The 18489-nt window shown below is 37.8% G+C and overlaps 2 protein-coding genes across 5 annotated transcripts in view; one reads left to right on the forward strand and one right to left on the reverse strand.

Moving 5' to 3' along the window:
* Positions 1-1331, reverse strand: part of cenpp (centromere protein P) — an 84956-nt gene extending 83625 nt beyond the window's left edge. Inside the window, exons 1-3 of one of the 4 annotated variants that reach the window (XM_034314439.2) lie at positions 1228-1331; positions 522-663; positions 224-384 (exon numbers count right to left, since the gene is read on the reverse strand). In XM_034314439.2, coding sequence (XP_034170330.2) covers positions 224-384; positions 522-646 — 286 coding nt within the window. In that variant the 5' untranslated portion in view covers positions 647-663; positions 1228-1331. Of the gene's footprint in view, positions 1-223; positions 385-521; positions 664-878; positions 1059-1227 lie in introns of those variants that run through there. The other 3 variants (XM_026932586.3, XM_026932585.3, XM_034314438.2) reach the window with 3 other exon arrangements.
* nol8 (nucleolar protein 8) lies at positions 1240-17676 on the forward strand. Its single transcript, XM_053227208.1, is given in 18 exon segments — positions 1240-1381; positions 2914-3051; positions 3164-3226; positions 4743-4821; positions 6446-6513; positions 6516-6595; positions 7547-7615; positions 7998-9671; positions 11116-11280; positions 11394-11510; positions 11597-11687; positions 12632-12773; positions 12866-12949; positions 13044-13336; positions 15497-15647; positions 16453-16511; positions 16607-16689; positions 17440-17676. Coding segments are annotated over 17 exon segments (3399 nt in total). The 5' UTR covers positions 1240-1381; positions 2914-2930; the 3' UTR covers positions 17500-17676.
* The last annotated feature ends 813 nt before the right edge of the window (positions 17677-18489 follow it).

Genomic DNA, 18489 nt, shown 5'->3' on the forward strand with positions numbered 1-18489 from the left:
ACAAAAACATCCTATACAATTATGGCCTTTAAGTTTTGTGGCAACCGTACAGTATGGGTGTGATGGTCAGGTGTCCACATACTTTTGGCCATATAGTACATATCGTGAAAATGTCAAAGTTTGAATATGTAAAGGGTTTTCGGAGGCCACCACACATATTTACACTTCATAAGACAAAGGATTGGTTTGATAATCACTATCATATACTCTAACACATTCTTACTTTTCTCCAGTGTCTTGACCCAGCACTCAGACAGAGATATCCCACTGATGTCTGTCTGTCTTCTGTGGTCCTTCTCCAGATCACTGATTTCAGTCATGAGCTTTGAAACATCTTTATTTATCACTCCATCTTCTCTGTCCTTTCGGATGGAGATGGTCTTTCTGAAAAAAGAAGCAGTTTCCAGATAAACTTAATATTTAGTTGTCAGGTTATGTAAAGCTACGGGATCAGCTGTCATGGACAGTGCAGCTCAGAGAGATGACACACTTGAATTTTGGACTTGTTCTTTGCTACTCACAAGATATTTTGCAGGGTTTCTCTGTGTTGTCTTGAAATAGCTCGTAAACACTCTTCCTGCTCGGCTTCACACATCTCTATCTCTTGTTGGAGTACTTTTATTTCTTCTTCATAGTCTTGCTCCATGTTTTTCCCTTATTCCACTGGACACAACACCATAACTTAGTTACAATTTAGCATAGCTAGTGTTCAGGCTTGTAAATAGTTAGCTACTTTAGCTTACTTAGTTTATTATGAAAAATACTTGTATACTTGTATTTACACTTGTTTTAAACATTCTCTTTAAAACATATTTAGTTATCAGTAACGAATATCCTCGAATAGTCTTAACGTTAGCAACTTAATTTAACATACTGACATTCTTTTTCTTTATTTATTTCTCTTTTTTTGTAAACTTACTTCGCATGAGCAAGCTAGTTTACTTACACCTCTGAGTGCTGGATTATTTCTCATTGACTATGGTTACATCTCAAATCGTTCCATATTTAATATATAGTGGACTACATATGGCGTAAAAGCCACTATGTTTATTCCCTAGGTAGTCTACTAATAGAGGGAGGGAGGTGCAATTTGGAACGGATCCGATGTCAAATCACTAAAAATCGCGCCAACGTCCACTAAACCAATCGCGTGAAACTATCCTCGTGAACGTCATTCGTAAATAAAAAGAAACCGACCCGTTACAGATTTAATCACTATATACTTACACAAAATATCACATAGCAGCAAAAATGAATTGTTCAAAATACACACAATAATAAAGTACAAACGTACTAAAAATATTTTAACGAGAAAGGAACATTAAATAGGAACTAAAACCTGGTACTAGTTTCTACTCCGGAACCGTTTAATGTGACACAGGTTAGTGAGCGACATGTGAGAAGTCAGACTGCAGTGTAAATCGCATTTAACAAGTTCTCGTTTAATTTTTTTTATTTATTCAGCAAACCGGAGCTAATTAATACTAAACAGATCGAATCGTAAGTGTGACTATTTTTAAAACATGGCGTTATCTTAATTGAAAGTTGTTAACTGTTTGTTTACTAATTTAAGAAAAAAAACAGATTTCTGTACAGTTTAATGTAAGCAGAATATTATGAATGAAAATCCCATAACGACTTGTAAGAGTAGATGTATATACATAGATAGATAGATAGATAGTTAATTAATTTGCATAGTAGTGGACGACAGAAACTTAGTAGGATCTTGTATGGAATTATACTTTAGAAAATATACTTAAATCTGTAAAATAGTTTACATCCACAACGTCGAAATGCACAACAGATCACATGTACAACAAAAGTGAATAAGTATGAAATTCTTTGTTTCTGAAGACAAATCAAGTGCACCTCACTAAACATTCCCTACTTGGCATATTGGAGATGACAGACACCATCTATGTGGGAATGTGTTATGATGTGTTATTAGTCCTAATCTGGACAGCATTAAGTCAGTAATATAATGTCTGAAAACTGTATAAGATGAGTTTCTGACATCTGAGGTGATATACTGTCAGTGCCTGTATTAAAGGAAAACTCCACCCTGAAACAAATTCACTGTGTGCAATCTGAAATATAATGTTGTTCTGTGTTTAGTTTGTTAATAATCTGTTGTCTGTTGCTGTATTTTTGTTATTCCCAGGACATTGCTAGCACAGGTATAACGGTGCTTAATAAGAGGAAAAAGATCAACAAACTCACGCATAAGGGATAAAGATCAGGTTTTGCTGATAGTCCACACTCAGCATTTTTCAGTGATGTTTACTGTCATATTACAGAGAAATTCAAATGATAATTAGTGCAGGCAGCAAGCATTGGACTCATCGACTGAGCTAGTTGGTGATCTCTGAGAAGACAAACGAAGTTGCACTGACTGACTGGTTATAGTGTAAAAGTTGAAGCTTTGGAAGCTGATCTGTTTGAGCAGAGTGTACAGATGAGGAGGTGAGAGAGCTGGACAGACTAATGGACTAAAGCTCTGCTGCATCGCTCTCTTTAGCTGGAGACGAAACAGGGGCTAAACCTGCTGGCACCATGGGTAATGTACCCTGGGTAATGTAGGAAACTATTAACCGAAGTAAAACCAAACCAGCATGTCAGTGAAAGATTTCAACTTCAAGTCAATTTCATTACAGAATAATTCTTGGATGCCACTGATGATCATGGGTTAATTATAATATGCAAGTTTGTTCAGGGTGGAGTTTTCTCCTTTAAATGGCTTCCATTAAGGTCAGGAAATTGTGTACATGACCAGATTGTACAGTGATTCTCAATCATGCATCTCTAACAGAATTCCCAGTCTTGATTACACACATATCGAAACCTAAGCATGATGTGGGGACGTTGGTGGTTTGGAGAGCTGTGGATAAAGTAACGTTTGCTTTTTGTCTACAGCAGATGAGTGGTGAAGCATGAAGCGGCTGTACATCGGTGGCTTGAGCCACACAATATCTCAGAAAGATCTCCGAGATCGATTCGGGAAGTTCGGTGAGGTGTCTGATGTGGAAATAATAACACGGAAGGATGAAAGCGGTGAGAGTTTAAATGAAGCATTTTAGTGCATAATATGTTTAATACGCTGAAATGATTTTGTAAAAGCTCCTCAAGCAACTTTGTTTTGTTTGTATCTTGGGATTTGTTGCAGGATCTCCTCTGAAGACCTTTGGTTACGTGAATATAAATATTTCTGATTCTGACTACAAAAGATGTACGTATGCTAAATTGAATAGATGCACTAAATGAAGCATAGTTTTCCTTGTTAACTCTAATATATTTGATCAACCAAGACATGTTTGACATATGCCGTTTGGCTCTGTTTTTTTTTTTCTTTTTTTCTTTCTTTCTTTTTTTTTTTTTTTTTTTGGCCGTTAGAAGCTAGCAAGTAAAGGATGCTTATGGCTGGTAGTTTAGTGTCAGGCAAATTGACACTCTCCTCAAACTGTTCCTCAAACAGACCTGCTTATGTGCTTTCTGACACCAGAATGGCATAGCTATTATACATAAAATGGACAATTGCAGAACTAAAAGAGTAGGAACAGATTTCTTAAAGCCAGAATCACTTTCTTCCTCCACATAAGAGTCAGACCTGAGTAGCATACATGGCTCAAATTTTACTGTATTTATATGTTTAATATTTTATAATATCTTTTAATATTCTGCATATACTGCAGTGTTATGGAACGTTTTTTACAGATGCTATTACTGAGACAATAGGTGTCTTTTGAAGCATTTATGTAATAATATAGACATGCAGTGTTTACAGTGCTGAACTGGAGGCTATAAGCTTTTCCCCTGCCAGCATAAAACTTAGGATGCTTCACACTTGGCCCTCATGCAAAACAACAATGTAACCATAACTATCTTTCCAGTCGTAGCAGGTATTGGCTAACTAACTAGTCTAGTTTGCTACCTAGATTAGATTTATTATTGTTATTATTATTATTATTATTATTATTATCAGTAATAAATAGTGGTTTAACTCTGGCCATGAGGAGGTTGTTTGCCTTCGGTGATGTTTGGAAACCAAAAATCAGGAGAATTTGAGTTGCTTGTGTGACCTGACTATATGCAGCCACAGGTACAGTTGTGGATGTTCCACAACATTAAATGTAACTTTAAACGGATAAAAAGCATGCCATTCATTAATAAATGAAAAATTGTAATCGCCTGCAAATTGCTGTCGTATAAGAGGAATAATACACATCAGGGCATGCTGTTATGTGGTAACAGTTACTTTTCCTATAACAGCAATGGCCCATCCTGTTTTATTCCTTACTAATATTCTCTCACTAACAAGACTTTTTTCCCTTTTTTCCTCCATGTTTGTTTTTCTCGCTCACTTCTAATCTTAAGATCTGATTGGTTGGAAGATTAAAAAAAAAGTGCTTGATGGCACTCTGCACTTAAAAGTGCACCTTACACTTTACACTTAAAAGTTTATAATATTCAACTTGGGAAGTGCTGCTATAAAAAAAAAAACACAAACACTGGCACTTTTTAAAAGCGTCTGCCTTATGGGTGTACGGATGATACCTTACAGCCACTTGCCATAGGATTATGTGTGAAGTGTGTGCTGGCAGTTGAGGAGAAACACCTAGTGCGAAAGCAGTCTAAAGAATCAAAGTCAGACACCAAACATGACTGACTACATTTAGCCTAAGGAGACAATTTTGTATCATTTTTGGCACAGGAAAATAGGTGACGTTTTCCTTCTTTATATGCAGGCATCACAGTGTTGAACAAATCCAAATGGAAAGGTGGAACATTACAAATCGAATTGGCGAAGGAAAGCTTCTTACACAGGTAGGTTTTGTGAACATACTTTAAATGTATACATGCATACACGCATAATAATTTTCTTCTCTTTTCTCTGTGTTTTTGTTTTTATTTATTTACTTAATTGCTTGCTTATTAGCTATTACATATTTATTTATTTAATTATGTATTTTTTTTGTATGGTTTGTTTTGTCACACACACTGATCAGCCATAACATTAAAACCACTGTCAAGTGAATAACATTGATTATCTCATTACAATGGCATCTGTCAATGGGTGGGATGTATTAGGCAGCAAGTGAACACTCAATTCTTGAAGCTGATGTGTTGGAAGCAAGAAAAATGGGCAGGTGTAATGATCTTAGCGACTCTGACAAGGGCCAAATTGTGATGGCTAGACGACTGGGTCAGAGCATCTCCAAAACAGCAGGTCTTGTGGGGTGTTCCCAGTATGCAGTTGTTAGTACCTACCAAAAGTGGTCCAAGGAAGGACAACCGGTGAACTGGCGACAGGGTCATGGGCAACCAAGGCTCATTGATATGCTTGGGGAGCGAAGGCTAGCCTGTCTGGTCTGATCCCTCAGAAGAGCCACTATAGCACAAATTGCTGAAAATGCTAATGTTGGCTATGATAGAAAGGTGTCAGCAGACACAGTGCATCACAGCTTGCTGTGTATGGGGCTGCATAGCTGCAGACCAGTCAGAGTTCCATGCTGACCCCTGTCCACTGCTGAAAGCTCCTACAATGGGCTTGTGAGCATCAGAACTGGACCATGGAGCAATGGAAGAAAGTGGCCTGGTCTGATGAATCGCAATTTCTTTTACATCGGTGTGTGTGCATCACTTAATTGGGAAAGAGATGGCACCAGGATGCACTATGGGAAGAAGGCAAGTCAGTGGAGGAAGTGTGATACTCTGAGCAATGTTCTTCTGGGAAAACTTGAGTCCTGGCATTCATGTGGATGTTACTCTGACACGTACCACCTACCTAAACATTATTGCAGACCAAGTACATCCCTTCATGGCAACGGTATTCCCTACTGGCAGTGACCTCTTTCAGCAGGATAATGCGCCCTGCCACACCGTAAAAATTGTTCAGGAATGGTTTGAGGAACATTCAAGGTGTTGAAGGTGTTGCCTTGGCCCCCAGATTCCCCAGATCTCAATCCAATCGAGCTTCTGTGGGGTGTGCTGGACAAACAAGTCTGATCCATGGAGGCCCCACCTTGCAACTTACAGGACTTAAAGTATCTGCTGCTAATGTCTTGGTGCCAGATACCTTCAGAGCCATAACATTAAAACCACCAGCCTAATATTGTATAGGGCCCCCTTGTGCCACCTAAACAGCTCTGACCCATCGAGGCATGAACTCCACAAGACCTCTGAAGCCTCCCCCTCCACATCAGTGAGCCTCGGGAACCCATGACCCTGTTGCCGGTTCACCAGTTGTCCTTTCTTGTACTACTTTTGGAAGTACTAACCACTGCATACCAGGAACACCCCACAAGACCTGCTGTTTTGGAGATGCTCTGACCCAGTCATCTAGCCATCACAATTTGGCCCCAAAGCATGGTTTAATGTATTGATATTGATGCTGAGTGATGGTTTAGCAGTAAAAGTAAACTGATATCCTTTATGAAATCTGTCCCAGACTTGCAGAGGAGCGTCAGCAAGCAGCTGAGAAGATTCAGACACCGAAGATTGATGCAAAAGAAAAAATCTTGAGTCCCTTAAGGCAGCTGGTGTAGAGGACTTCCACATGAAAGCAGCTGTTCCAGGAACTGAGATCCCAGGACATAAGGTTCATCTTTGCAGTTTGATTCCTCTGTCCAGACATAGATGCGAAAGATTGGCTCCATTAAGTTCCTCAGAAGAGTCGTCTCATGAGTGTTGTGTGATGTTCTCCTATTCTTTACTCTCTCAGCTTTTAGCTTCTACCTGCAACTTAGCTCCTAACACAAGCTAGTTCAAATGAGCCCAACTCACAAGCAGTTTACAGTGATCTGAAAAGTTAAGAGTCAGTCGGAATCAGTAAAACAGCTCACATGGCCTAACCAAAATAACAGAGAGATTCACTAGAATCCAAAACACCCAGTATGAGACCTGAAAATTCAAGTGGAATAAAAGTCCACATTTCTATTATATTCATAAATATAATTTTGATTGTTTCATTCGTAGTCTATTAACATATAATTTTTGTTATTTGTGATAATGAAAGAAATTCTTGTTGTTTGATCATTTTAAAGTAAATTTCTGCTCTCAACTGTAGCTATATATAAGGAATAAAACCCTTGGGGGCATGTTGTTTTAGGAAAATACTCAACCACAGGGTGGTCTGGTGTGGTCAGATGCAAGGCGGAGTTACTGTTCCCAACACAATGTTGATTCTTTTCCTTTAACAACACACAGTCATGTTTTCTTCCTTTTATACCACATCAATTGCATCTTTTTGTACTTTCTATCAGTTTATACAGAGTATCTGAAAAGTCAGGAACCAATGAGGAACCAATACTCTTTCATCCAATGTTTATGCTATTTTTCACCTGTAATAAAAAAAAATAAATATAAAAACATGTGTAAATAAATAATAAATACAAAATCACGTACACTCACCGGTCACTTTAACAGGAACACTTGGACACCTTCTCATTTATGTAGTTATCCGATCAGCCAATCATGTGGCAGCATCATATGAACATGTAACATGGTGATATCTATATATCTTCTGCTGTTATCTTTGTCCTCTCTCTAGAATTGGGTGGTGAGCAAATTTGGAAGAGTCCTTCCTGTTGTTCATCTGAAATATCAAGGCAAAAAGAAGATATCCTTTTCCATTTATGCTTGTTGCCAGGGCAACCACCATATTGTAGCCAATTGGAAACTTCCATTTTTCAGCAGAGACTTTTTCTCATAATTTAGCTTTGCTTACACAGTGCAAGCAAAAACGCAGTGAACATCTGTGGAAAAACTAGGGTTACAAAGATCTTTTTATTTCATGTGTACATTCATAAGAGAAATAGATTTCAATATATTTCATATTTACATTTGTGTACCTTTGTAGAAGAAACAGCTTTCAGCATTTCGTTAGATATTTGTCATAGTGAGTAACAGTGGAGTTGGTCACATGATCCTGATTGTGTTGTAACAAGGCTCTGGTCCATCTTTGTTATCTTACCAGTTGATTTGTCTTAACTGATCTTTAAGTCCTCAAGTATGATCCATCGAAGCATTGCCATAATATCAAGAAACTTGAAACCGAGGACGGCTTCACTCCAGTGTCCAAACTGACGTGGCACATAGACGGTGGAGATGACGAGATCAGCAAGAGAAGACGGGGAGAGTTCCCGCCACAGAAAAAGCGTCCCACGAAGACCAAAAAGAGTTTGGACCCAAGCACTATTCCATATTCTACAACTGCTCGTGAGAGGGGGCCAACAGTGCAGAATAGAGATAGTGCCCCATGTTTGCTGCAAAGTCGTAAGCCTCCCGTGTGTGTGTTAGACAGCGATGCTGACTCGGAGGATGATCTCCGGATGCTAGTCGCACAAGAACTTTCACGAAACCATAAACCAGTCGCCACAGAGGATGAAGGAAACCTCGAAGTAGTGGGTGATGACTTTGCTGTGAAATCCAACATGTTCTGGGGTGGAGGGGAATCTGGCATCATTGCACAACTTGGTTTAAGACCGCCAGAGAATGATGAGGAGTACGACTCGGCTGACACAGATGAAATATTGACTCAGAACAAAAATTCAGGCAAAGCTGAAGATCTAACTGAGACCGGAACAGGCAGTAATAAGTCGCCTGTAAAGTCCAAGAAGATTGATGGGAAGAAGCCTGCAATCAAAAACAATCAGACACCTACTGAATCAGAGTCGGATAATGACGCCGAATCATCAAGTGAAAGCACTGATTCTGATTACGAAGCCATGATGGGAAACTGCCACAGGATGGAGCTGTCACTAGCAGATTTGGAGGATCTTGTTAAAAATATGGAGGATGAAGAAAGCGACGACGACGCAAAGGCAGGACCAAGCAAAATGCCCAAACTATCTCCTGTACATGAAACTGGGCCTCAGAAAGTTCAGTCAAAAAAGACCGGCATAACCCCTGAGGATATTTTAGCATCTCTCTTCGGACCAGATGAGGACAAAGAGATGAAAAAGAAAAAAGACAAAAAGTCGTGTCTTCCTGCTTTTGTTGGGACGAAGGACCTTTTTGGTAGCATTGCCATACCCACTGGACTTAAGAGAGCAGCTGAAAACGTGAACTGTGAATTTGGTGAGGAACCTAAAAGACTAAAACCAGGCTTGAAAACACTGGAAGATGAAGAGTCATCAAGTGCACAGGTACCTATGCTAAACGAGAAAGACACCACAGTCTGCACGGATTGTTCCAGTGATGAAATGGAAATGACTCAAGAACCAAAGAAGCTCATTTCTAAACCAAGTTCTTCCCTAAAAGTCAATGACAAGAGACTTTCTGTGCCTAAACATCCAACATCTTTACCCGAGACTAAACACTCACCCAGGAGTTCATCCAGTGATGAAGAGGAGGAAGAACAAATTGTCCCTTTAGAATCCAAAACTTCAAACGCACATGAAAGATGTGCTTCTGATAGCTCCGGGTCCACTGAAGAATCAGAGATGAGCAGCAGTGAAGAGGAGGACAAAAGTAATAAACCAGAAGCAGCCTCAAAGCCTAGTTCTAAACAGATTAATGAAAACACTGCTTCAGGTCTAAAACCATTAAAGCAGTCTGTTTTAGACCCAGTGAAGCAGCAGCAGGACAATCAGAAGCGACTCGCTGCTTTGGAACAGAGGCAGAAAGAGTCCGAGCAACAGAAGAAGCTCATACAGGGTGCTCTCTCGAAAGTGGTGAGTAACCAATGTACACATTGGGCTTCATTTATCAAACTGGATATGAATGAATCTATTCAGAAATCATTCACAAGAACAAGAAATTTGGTATTCATGAAAATTTCATTTGGAACAACGTTTGTGTGTTATGAAAGCTCCTGAATTTTTGTAAATGTATGTATAAGGAGACTCACTCACGTGAACCTGGATTGATTAGTTTCAAATCGTATAATTGTTGATGAGTTGCTACAATTTTAAATACGGATTACGTTGTCCAGTTTAAATAGATTATTTATATATACAAATTTAATGAACTTTTTTTTAAGCTCAGCCATTTTATATTCATGAACAATTACTAACAATAATGAGTAACATACATCTTGTTTGCATGCAAGATACTGAAGCTTTTGTTAATCTGGCTGTTTTTTGTTTTTTTGTTTTTTTGCCCTGGATTGGCTCACGAAAGCATCTACACACAGCTTTGCTAAAGGATTGATCATTGAGACACGTCGTTGGCTATAAGTGTATAAAGAGCATGAATAAGCCCATACTGGCTTTGTTTACATGCAGAGAGGATCATCAGTTAATTTAAAGTGATTGCATTTTTTTACGGAAATGTTCATATTTACCTAAAAAAAAAAATTCTGTAGTTTGGTGAAATGATCCATGAATGATCCTTACTGAATAGAAGATGAAAAGAACTTATGTGAGACAGACAGCCTGTTTTGGGTTTGTTGGTTTTTGTGTGTGTGTGTGTGTGTGTGTGTTTCCATACAGGACCAGTTGTGGATGGAGCCCTCTTTTAAGAGTGGCTTTAATATCAATATTTAAAGTTTTTTTAAGAACTTTTTTATGAAGACATTATTGTCCTCCCAAGAGGGAAAGGGTGGCAGATTAAAAAAGAAAAACTCCATTTAACTGCTTAATTTTCATCATATAATATTAGAGGAGTAGTAGTCTCACAAGTCAGACTTCGGTGTGTGCTAGAGAGTCTGGTGTGTTTGGTCAATAAGCACAGCCAAAACCTGCCTACTTTCACACACCGTCATGGCAGATGACCATCTACAGACCTTTTCTGTTAACCTGTAGCCAGTCTCTAAACACACATCTCATTTACTCACCACTAAGAGCTTCATGTAGAACTCTTTAATAACTTTTAAAGACTTTTTTTTGTACTTTGAAGCACTCGTCGTGTTGTGGTGTTCAATGTTTTCCTGCTGAAAACCAGCACAAGACGCTTCATATACACAGAAATGCTGAGAACCAATCAAATTGCAGCCTTCAACAGTCTGAAGCTTGTGGCCAGAAAAGTGTACACAAGATATCAGAAGCTCAGTATGCCATGGGTGGAGTGTCTGAGGCTGGGACTATATGTTAAATGACTTGTATTTTTTTTTGTACATATTAAAGGACTTACATTTGAATTTTTTTCAAATAATGCCTTTAATTCTTTTTTCTCAAGGATTTGCCGAATGCAAACAAAGGGAAACATATTGTATTTGATTCCGATGATGAAGTTAATAATGACAGTGAAGACACAACACCCCAAAAAGTGAGCCTTTTTGATGAAGATTCTGATGAAGATGATGGACTAGGATCTGAGGAAAAACAAGACCACAGAGAAAAGGTGAGAAATCAGAGATGCGCCAGATATTTTTTCAGCATTTTCATATTGTCCTTCCTGGTTATCATTGTAGTTTTATGATCCTGTTACTTCCTGCTTCTGTCTGGATTGTGTAGGAATTGAAAAAGGCAGGGGGCAGCAAACTGTTCGACAGCAGTGAGGATGACGATGATGGCACTGAGGAAGATCGCTTCAAGATCAAGCCTCAGTTTGAAGGCAGAGCTGGACAGAAGGTCACTTTGAACACTTTGATTATCGTTCAGATGAGTTGTATCGGTGTTCTCCTGTACACTTGCTTACACGAGTGTTACTCCTTTAGCTCATGGAGTTGCAGTCCAGATTTGGAACTGATCCAAGATTTCAGATGGATGCCAAGTTTCTTGAAAGTGATGATGAAGAACAGGAGCAAGGTCAGATAATCTTAATCTTGTAAACAAAAAACAATTATCGTCTTATGACGAACTCATTCAATAGTAGCTAAATCGAAACCTGCGTAATCGGCACTGCCAAGAGATGTGCGGCTATGAGATAAGCTGACTGTTATGCTAGTACTGGGGTATGCTAACATATCTTGCACAGTCGGAGCTGATCATACTGTACAAGTACAAGTCTAAAAACAAGTGCTCTAGAACAAACCTCTATAATTTGGCAGAATTTTCATTAATAAATGTTGACCCAGTCCTCACTGAAAGAAAGACTGTACAATTTAATAACATAACTCTTAGGTCCTGCTGTTAGTATTATAGTCATATTAACACTTTCATCATGTTTTAGTAATAACTCTTAATAAAACTTTTGTAAACCTTGATAATAATCACTGCCGTAAGAATGAAGAAATCTTCTGCCCTTTTCCAGTTATGAGTACAGCTTAGGGCTGTGATTGGACAGTGATTGCATTTCAGCGTGGCACTATTGCAACACACTGATGAAAGTGAAATGAAACGCAATGTGAATTACACAAACCTCTGACACAAAGTCAGCATTTAATGCTTAAAAAGCAAAATCTGGTTTTGTACTGAATAGATAATGTGACATAAGAGCAAAGCAGTGAAGGCTTGGTACCTTATCTGCATGTCACTGCTGTTTGTGTATTGCATTTCACATTTTTTTCACCAGTGTGATTGCTTTTCAGTCAGGCACAGAATCTTCTCCGTAGTAGTTCTCCCCTTCTGTGTGGCAGCCGGTCTCTCTGCCAGTACATCTGTCATGTAACATCACAGGACAGTTACACACACCTGGAGAAAGGAGTTAACTGCCCACGTCGTTCTGTTTTGACTAGAGTTGCCCTAGGATTGTTTTGTTCAATCCAATAATCCTCTTCTCTTGTTCATTTTTGCATAAATATTCATTTTAGATATGGAACCCCTGCAAACACCAGGAGAACAGGAGCTTGTTGAAGAGAAGAAGAAAAATCTGTCCATCCTGCAAAGTGTCCTTAATGTCAGCATTCAGCCAAGTGACGCAAGTAAAGGGGCGACAAAAGGCAAAATCTTCAAGTACGAGTTCTGCAATTCAGGCTGAAAATAAGAGCAAAAGTGGAACTTTTTTCACTATTATATACTGACTGAGTCTCTCTGTCACACTGCAGGGACATTTCAGCTCTGCACTACGATCCCTCAAGTGAGACTCATGCAGCTTTTGAAACCAAGACGGACACGCCAAAAAAAGAAAGGTCTGTTCACCACTGCTCATTTCAGAGTGTGTTTCTGTTGTTGCTTTGCTCATTACTCCTTGTTTACTACTTTCGCTTTTTCATTTCCACACAGCAAAGCAGAAAGGCGAAAGAAACGAGAAGAGGCCAAGAAGCTTCCAGAAGTTTCTAAGGACCTCTTCTATGACGTGACTACAGATCTAAAAGAGGCATTTGGGACGGTGAAAGAAATCCAAAATGAAAAGAAGGAAGTTTCATGGGACCAAGATGATGATGAGAACATGGAAGAAGCACCACAAGAAGCCTTGCCCGCGTTTTCATTTTCATCTAATCAAGAATCAGAGCCATCAAGCGGATTTAAATTCTCTTTCTTTGGAGATGACGCAGTAACAAAGACCCCTACAACAGGTGAGCATTTTTATTTCTGGTCTTCCATTCACTTAACCAAATACATCACTGCTGAAAAGTGTGGATTCTAATATAATGGGAGAACTGTACATTCAAGTGTTTTAACATTGTAAAAAAAATGAGAAATGCTTGTGTGCAGAATGATGTGTAGCTGATTTCCAAATGACTAAAAAAAAACATATCAGCTCATATCTGAACTCAAGTTTAAGGCAGATACTAAAAGAAGAAAAGACTATAGATAAATAAGTATGTCTATTATCATTTAATAACAGTGTAAAAAGGTATATCCAAAATAAAGACCCTTTATACTAAATAAAGCATAATGTTGCGTAGATCTACATTTATCGTTATTGAATAAAATAATAATTGTATAATAAAATATGACTTCTAGTGTACATACACTATAATTTTTCATGTTCTCAAACAAGAGCACCCAGTATATTTAGTCTGAAAAGTCTATAAGGTCATCACTAATCAGGACAGTAAGAGTGTGACAATATGCCTGTCAGCAGAAAATTAGTATTGCTGTCTCAGTCTCCAGAACTGATTTCAAACAGCATTTTATAACCAAGAGGATCTACAAGCTCTTTTATTTTTTACATAATCTATGAACACAAACCACTGTTAATTTTATTAACTAAACCTAAAAAAAATGTTCATTGATGTCTCTTTTTCCATGATTAAAACTAAATGATAACTACATAAAAATTCACACTTGTACCCAAAATCTCTAAATAAAAATGAGACAAAAAATGTCAGTAATTTTTAATTGGACAAAGGTAAGACTTTTTTCCTTATGTTCTTGTACATACTTTGTGAAAGTGCATATATAAAGGAATTAATTGAGACGTGTTGTGCGACATCCAGACCTGCCTCCTTCTCTGCTTATATTAGTATTAAAGTGTTAGGCTTATAGTCCAAGCATGTCTGGTAAGACAAACCAATCCAGCTATAGTGAAAAAATGTTTTATCCCCTAAAAATTGTTGGATTAATATGATCACTTACTAGCTAGTTAAAGCTAATACCTGATAACTAAATTCACTAGTCAAGTCAAATGGGTTTTTATTGTCATTCCTCTATATAGCTTGTATACACTAGAACGGAATGTCGTTTCTCCAGGACCATGGTGCAACACATAACAGTATGCAAGACTAGATAATGTGCAAATGCACAACAGTGTGAGACGAGTGCAGGACAAAAAAAATACACAGGACAATAAATGCACAGAAAATGGGCTGTAAACTGTAAATTATTTGGTAGTGTAGCAGCAAAAAGTGTATCTGTAGCAGCAATAAGTACAGTGTTTCATAAAGTGTCTGCAGCTTTGTGTGGTGTGCAGTGCAAATAATCATTAATCAAAAATTATTTTATTGAAATTAAACGGAAATTAATATCAGGTGTATGAAAAGTAATAAAGGTGCTCACCTCCTTGTGAAAAAGAGACAGTTAATAATAGCTATATAACAGTTTCAGCCACTGTAGAACTTTAATTTAGCTACCGTACATCAGAGCAGACGCCAGTAATTTCAATGTGAGTTGTAAAAATTTAAATATGGAACATTTTAAGGGGATTTTAGAAAAAGAATAGTTTGAATATATCAGTTTAATAGTTTTAAATATCAGTTTTTATCAGTTTTAGTGACTAAAATTGATAAAAACTGATATTTGATTCAAATTTTAAGTTTTTACATGAACTCTATCTGGACTGAAAAACAACAGTAATATAACGACTAAAATTTGACTAAAACTATTATTTATTTTTGTCAAAAAAACTACAACTACAAGACTACAACCAAATCCTAATCGATAAAAACTGACACTGAAGAAAAGCTTAAGAAAAAAGTGTGAATAGTATAGCAAGAGTGACAGCTGCTCAGACACAGATTCATACATTCTAACAAATGATATTGAACAAAAAATATTTCCAAATATGATGCTTAACAGGCTAAAATCAAAGAAAGTTGTGTTTCTTTTTTGTACTTAGGTTTTTTTTTTTTTTTTTTTTTTTGGGTACTTAGATTTTTGTCAGTTTCCCTAACTGAAGTGATAAAGCTGTGAAACTTGGTTGAAAGGTTTATGTTCATGTTGTGAGTTGATCATATCACTCCTCTCCTTCATGATGACCTGCATGTTGATGGTGTTGAATTTGTTGTGTTCAGATGAATACAAAGTTGAGACTATAAAAGGGGCCAAAGTGGCTTGGCAAGTAGATCCTCGATTCCAGGACAGCAGTTCAGAGGAGGAGGAGGAGGAGGATGTGGAGGAAGAGAAAGAAGAAAAGGAAGAGGCTGCCTTGGTCACTACAACTGAGTAAGAATCAGATCGCAGCAACAACTGCAGCTGACTTTTCTCGATTAGCATTTTTTCTCTTAATTCTATTTCTATGATTTTATTTGTACTAGACTGTCAGCCATTTTAAGAAAGTGGATCATAGGATCTGTACAAAAAAGTTGTTTTTTTTTCCTCCCCTAATAAAAGCATACATGTTGTTCATGTTATTCTTGGTGTATGCACTACTATCAAAATGCACTACTAGTGTTAATGTAGTTAGTGTTTATTAGTGCTAATGTGCTATTGGGCTGCCAATATCTACAGTTTAGCCATCGTATTTACAATCTTGAACCCCTAGCTACAGCTATACGGGAGATGCCTGGTAACTGAAGTTTAATGCTTTTTCAAGCAGTGCTCAGACCAAACGCAAAAAAAAAAAAAAAAAAAAGCTGTTAGCTGTTGCTTTTGCTCACTTTGCGTCAACGTAAACTACAACTAAAATTCTAATATATTGATCTCTGTAAACCTAGACTTGTGAGCCATCAGAAAACAAAATGGCACGACTCTGCATGAGCTGCTTATAAATGGTCACACCAGACTTTTGCTACTAGGGTTTGTCATTTTTGGAAAAATAGTTTTTTGGGTTTTTTTTTCTCTCCACCTGCTAGGATTTTCTTGTCAGCAATGTTGGCACCTCTGATATGATTGCGTAATGAAGGAATAAAGTTTATTAGTAGTAATGAAGTTTAATATCACAGTATTATCTGTCAAATATAGGTGAAGCTAGATTACTGTACTTAGTGAATCAGCTGTATGATGTAACTCAATACTTTTGTTATTACAGACAGCCGGCCCCGAAGAAAAAGTTCTTCTTCTTCTTTGAGGATGACATCCGGTTGAAGGGTAAAATATTGACGTTTTTTCGCAAGTTAAACTACAGTTTCATTTTGCTTTTTTAGATGTTTGATGTTTGACTGTGTGTAAATGTCTGTCCTCAGAGGGACCTCGTATGTTCTGCAGACGTGAGAAACTGGAGGATCAGAGAGAAGCATGGGAGGAGAAGAGGAAAGAACTCCGAGAGGTGGGAGATTCTGGAAACAACTTGTGTTGTCTGTGAAGCTGTTTGGTACTAGAGCTTTTGACACCAAAAAACTGGAACTGGAGCTTTTCTCTTGGTCACTGGTCCAACACAAACAATTACATTTGTATGATTAGTGTTGATCGCTGATTTGTTTTGGGTTTGTTTGTGCTGTCAACATTTTTAATTGTCAACCCGAATTAACTAAATTTAAAGGATGTAGGACCACATATGTACATTTTATGGCACAAATGCACCATGAACAGAATAACTTTTGCTTTTTCATAACATGAAGTGTAAAGATTAAAGATACTTACTGTTTTTTCCTTTTTCCATGGATTACACAAAAAAGCAAAAACAAACCAAAAAATGCGTAACTGCTTGTTCCAACATTATATGGCTTTAGGAGTGAGCAGAAAAACATAGCTTTGTTTTGTGGTGTTCTTTGCCTCCCCCTCAACTGGAAATATAGGGCTATGTGTTATCACACTTACACCATTATTCCTAACAGCATTTAAAAAAAGGAATCTATCATAACTCAATGATACAAAACAGCAAGAATTGTCATTTTATTTATTTCTACTCAAGAATGGGACAGTGCAACTTGTAAAGGTAGAATTGACTACAATATCATTATGGCACCTAATAATATCGTTGTTAGGTTTAATGTGGGAGAAACGCTAAGTAGAACCATGGTATGATGTCAGTGATGTCAAGGCTTCATAAATACTGAATTTATCATCATTTTCGCAGGATTACCGCAAGAAGCACAAAGATGCCAAAAGACGATTCAAGATGACAACAAAAACCTGAACCACAAGAACGCATTGCCTGACGTTGCTTAAATAAAGAGTTTTATTATCAAAGTTTTGTTACCACAGAAAGAATGAATATTCAGTTTTCTTTCACTGCTGTAATTTAATACCTCAACATTCTCAACATATTTGTGCCTGTGAATTAAAAGCTGTGTAAATAAATTTGTTTTCACAAGGGCTGTGTCTCATTCCAAAATTATACCATGTACATTTCACTGTGATCAGTGATCTGATGTGTGAAAGATGCACCTATAATAGCACACAGCTGTTTTGGTGTGATACAACTTGCCTGATGTGTACTGTTCTAAATCGGTCAATTTTTATTATGAATATCATAAATACACTCACTGGCCACGTAGGGACACCTGTACATCTGCACTTTCATGCAATTATCCAATCGGTCACACGTGGCAGCAGCACAGTGCATAAAATCATGCAGATACAGGTCAAGAGCTTCAGTTCATGTTCACCTCAAACATCAGAATGAGGAAAAAATGTGACTTTGACCGTGGCATGTTTGTTGGTGCCAAACTGTAGATCTCCTGGGAGTTCCATGCACAGCAGTCTCTAGAGTTTACACAGAATGGTGAGAAAAACAAAAAAACATCCAGTGAGCGGCACTTCTGTGGTGAGAGAGGTCAGAGGAGAATGGCTAGACTGGTTTAAGCTGACAGGAAGGCTACAGCAAATCAAATAACCACTCATTACAACCATGGTGAGCAGAAAAGCATCTCAAAACAGCAGAAGACATATTTCAGGTTCTACTCCTGTCAGGTTTTTTAATCCCAGTCAGTGTAAATTTGAAAGACTCAAACCAGCCCATCTGGCACCAACACCCATGCCACGGTCAAAGTCCCTGAAATTACTTTTATTTCCACATTCTGTTGCTTGATTTGAATATTAACTGAAGCTCTTGAACTGTATGTACATGATTTTATGTATTACACTGCTGCCACAGGATTTGCTGTTAGGATAATCGCATGAATGT

Source organism: Pangasianodon hypophthalmus, chromosome 20 (genome assembly GCF_027358585.1).
Source record: "Pangasianodon hypophthalmus isolate fPanHyp1 chromosome 20, fPanHyp1.pri, whole genome shotgun sequence".
Classification (NCBI taxonomy): Eukaryota; Metazoa; Chordata; class Actinopteri; order Siluriformes; family Pangasiidae; genus Pangasianodon; species Pangasianodon hypophthalmus.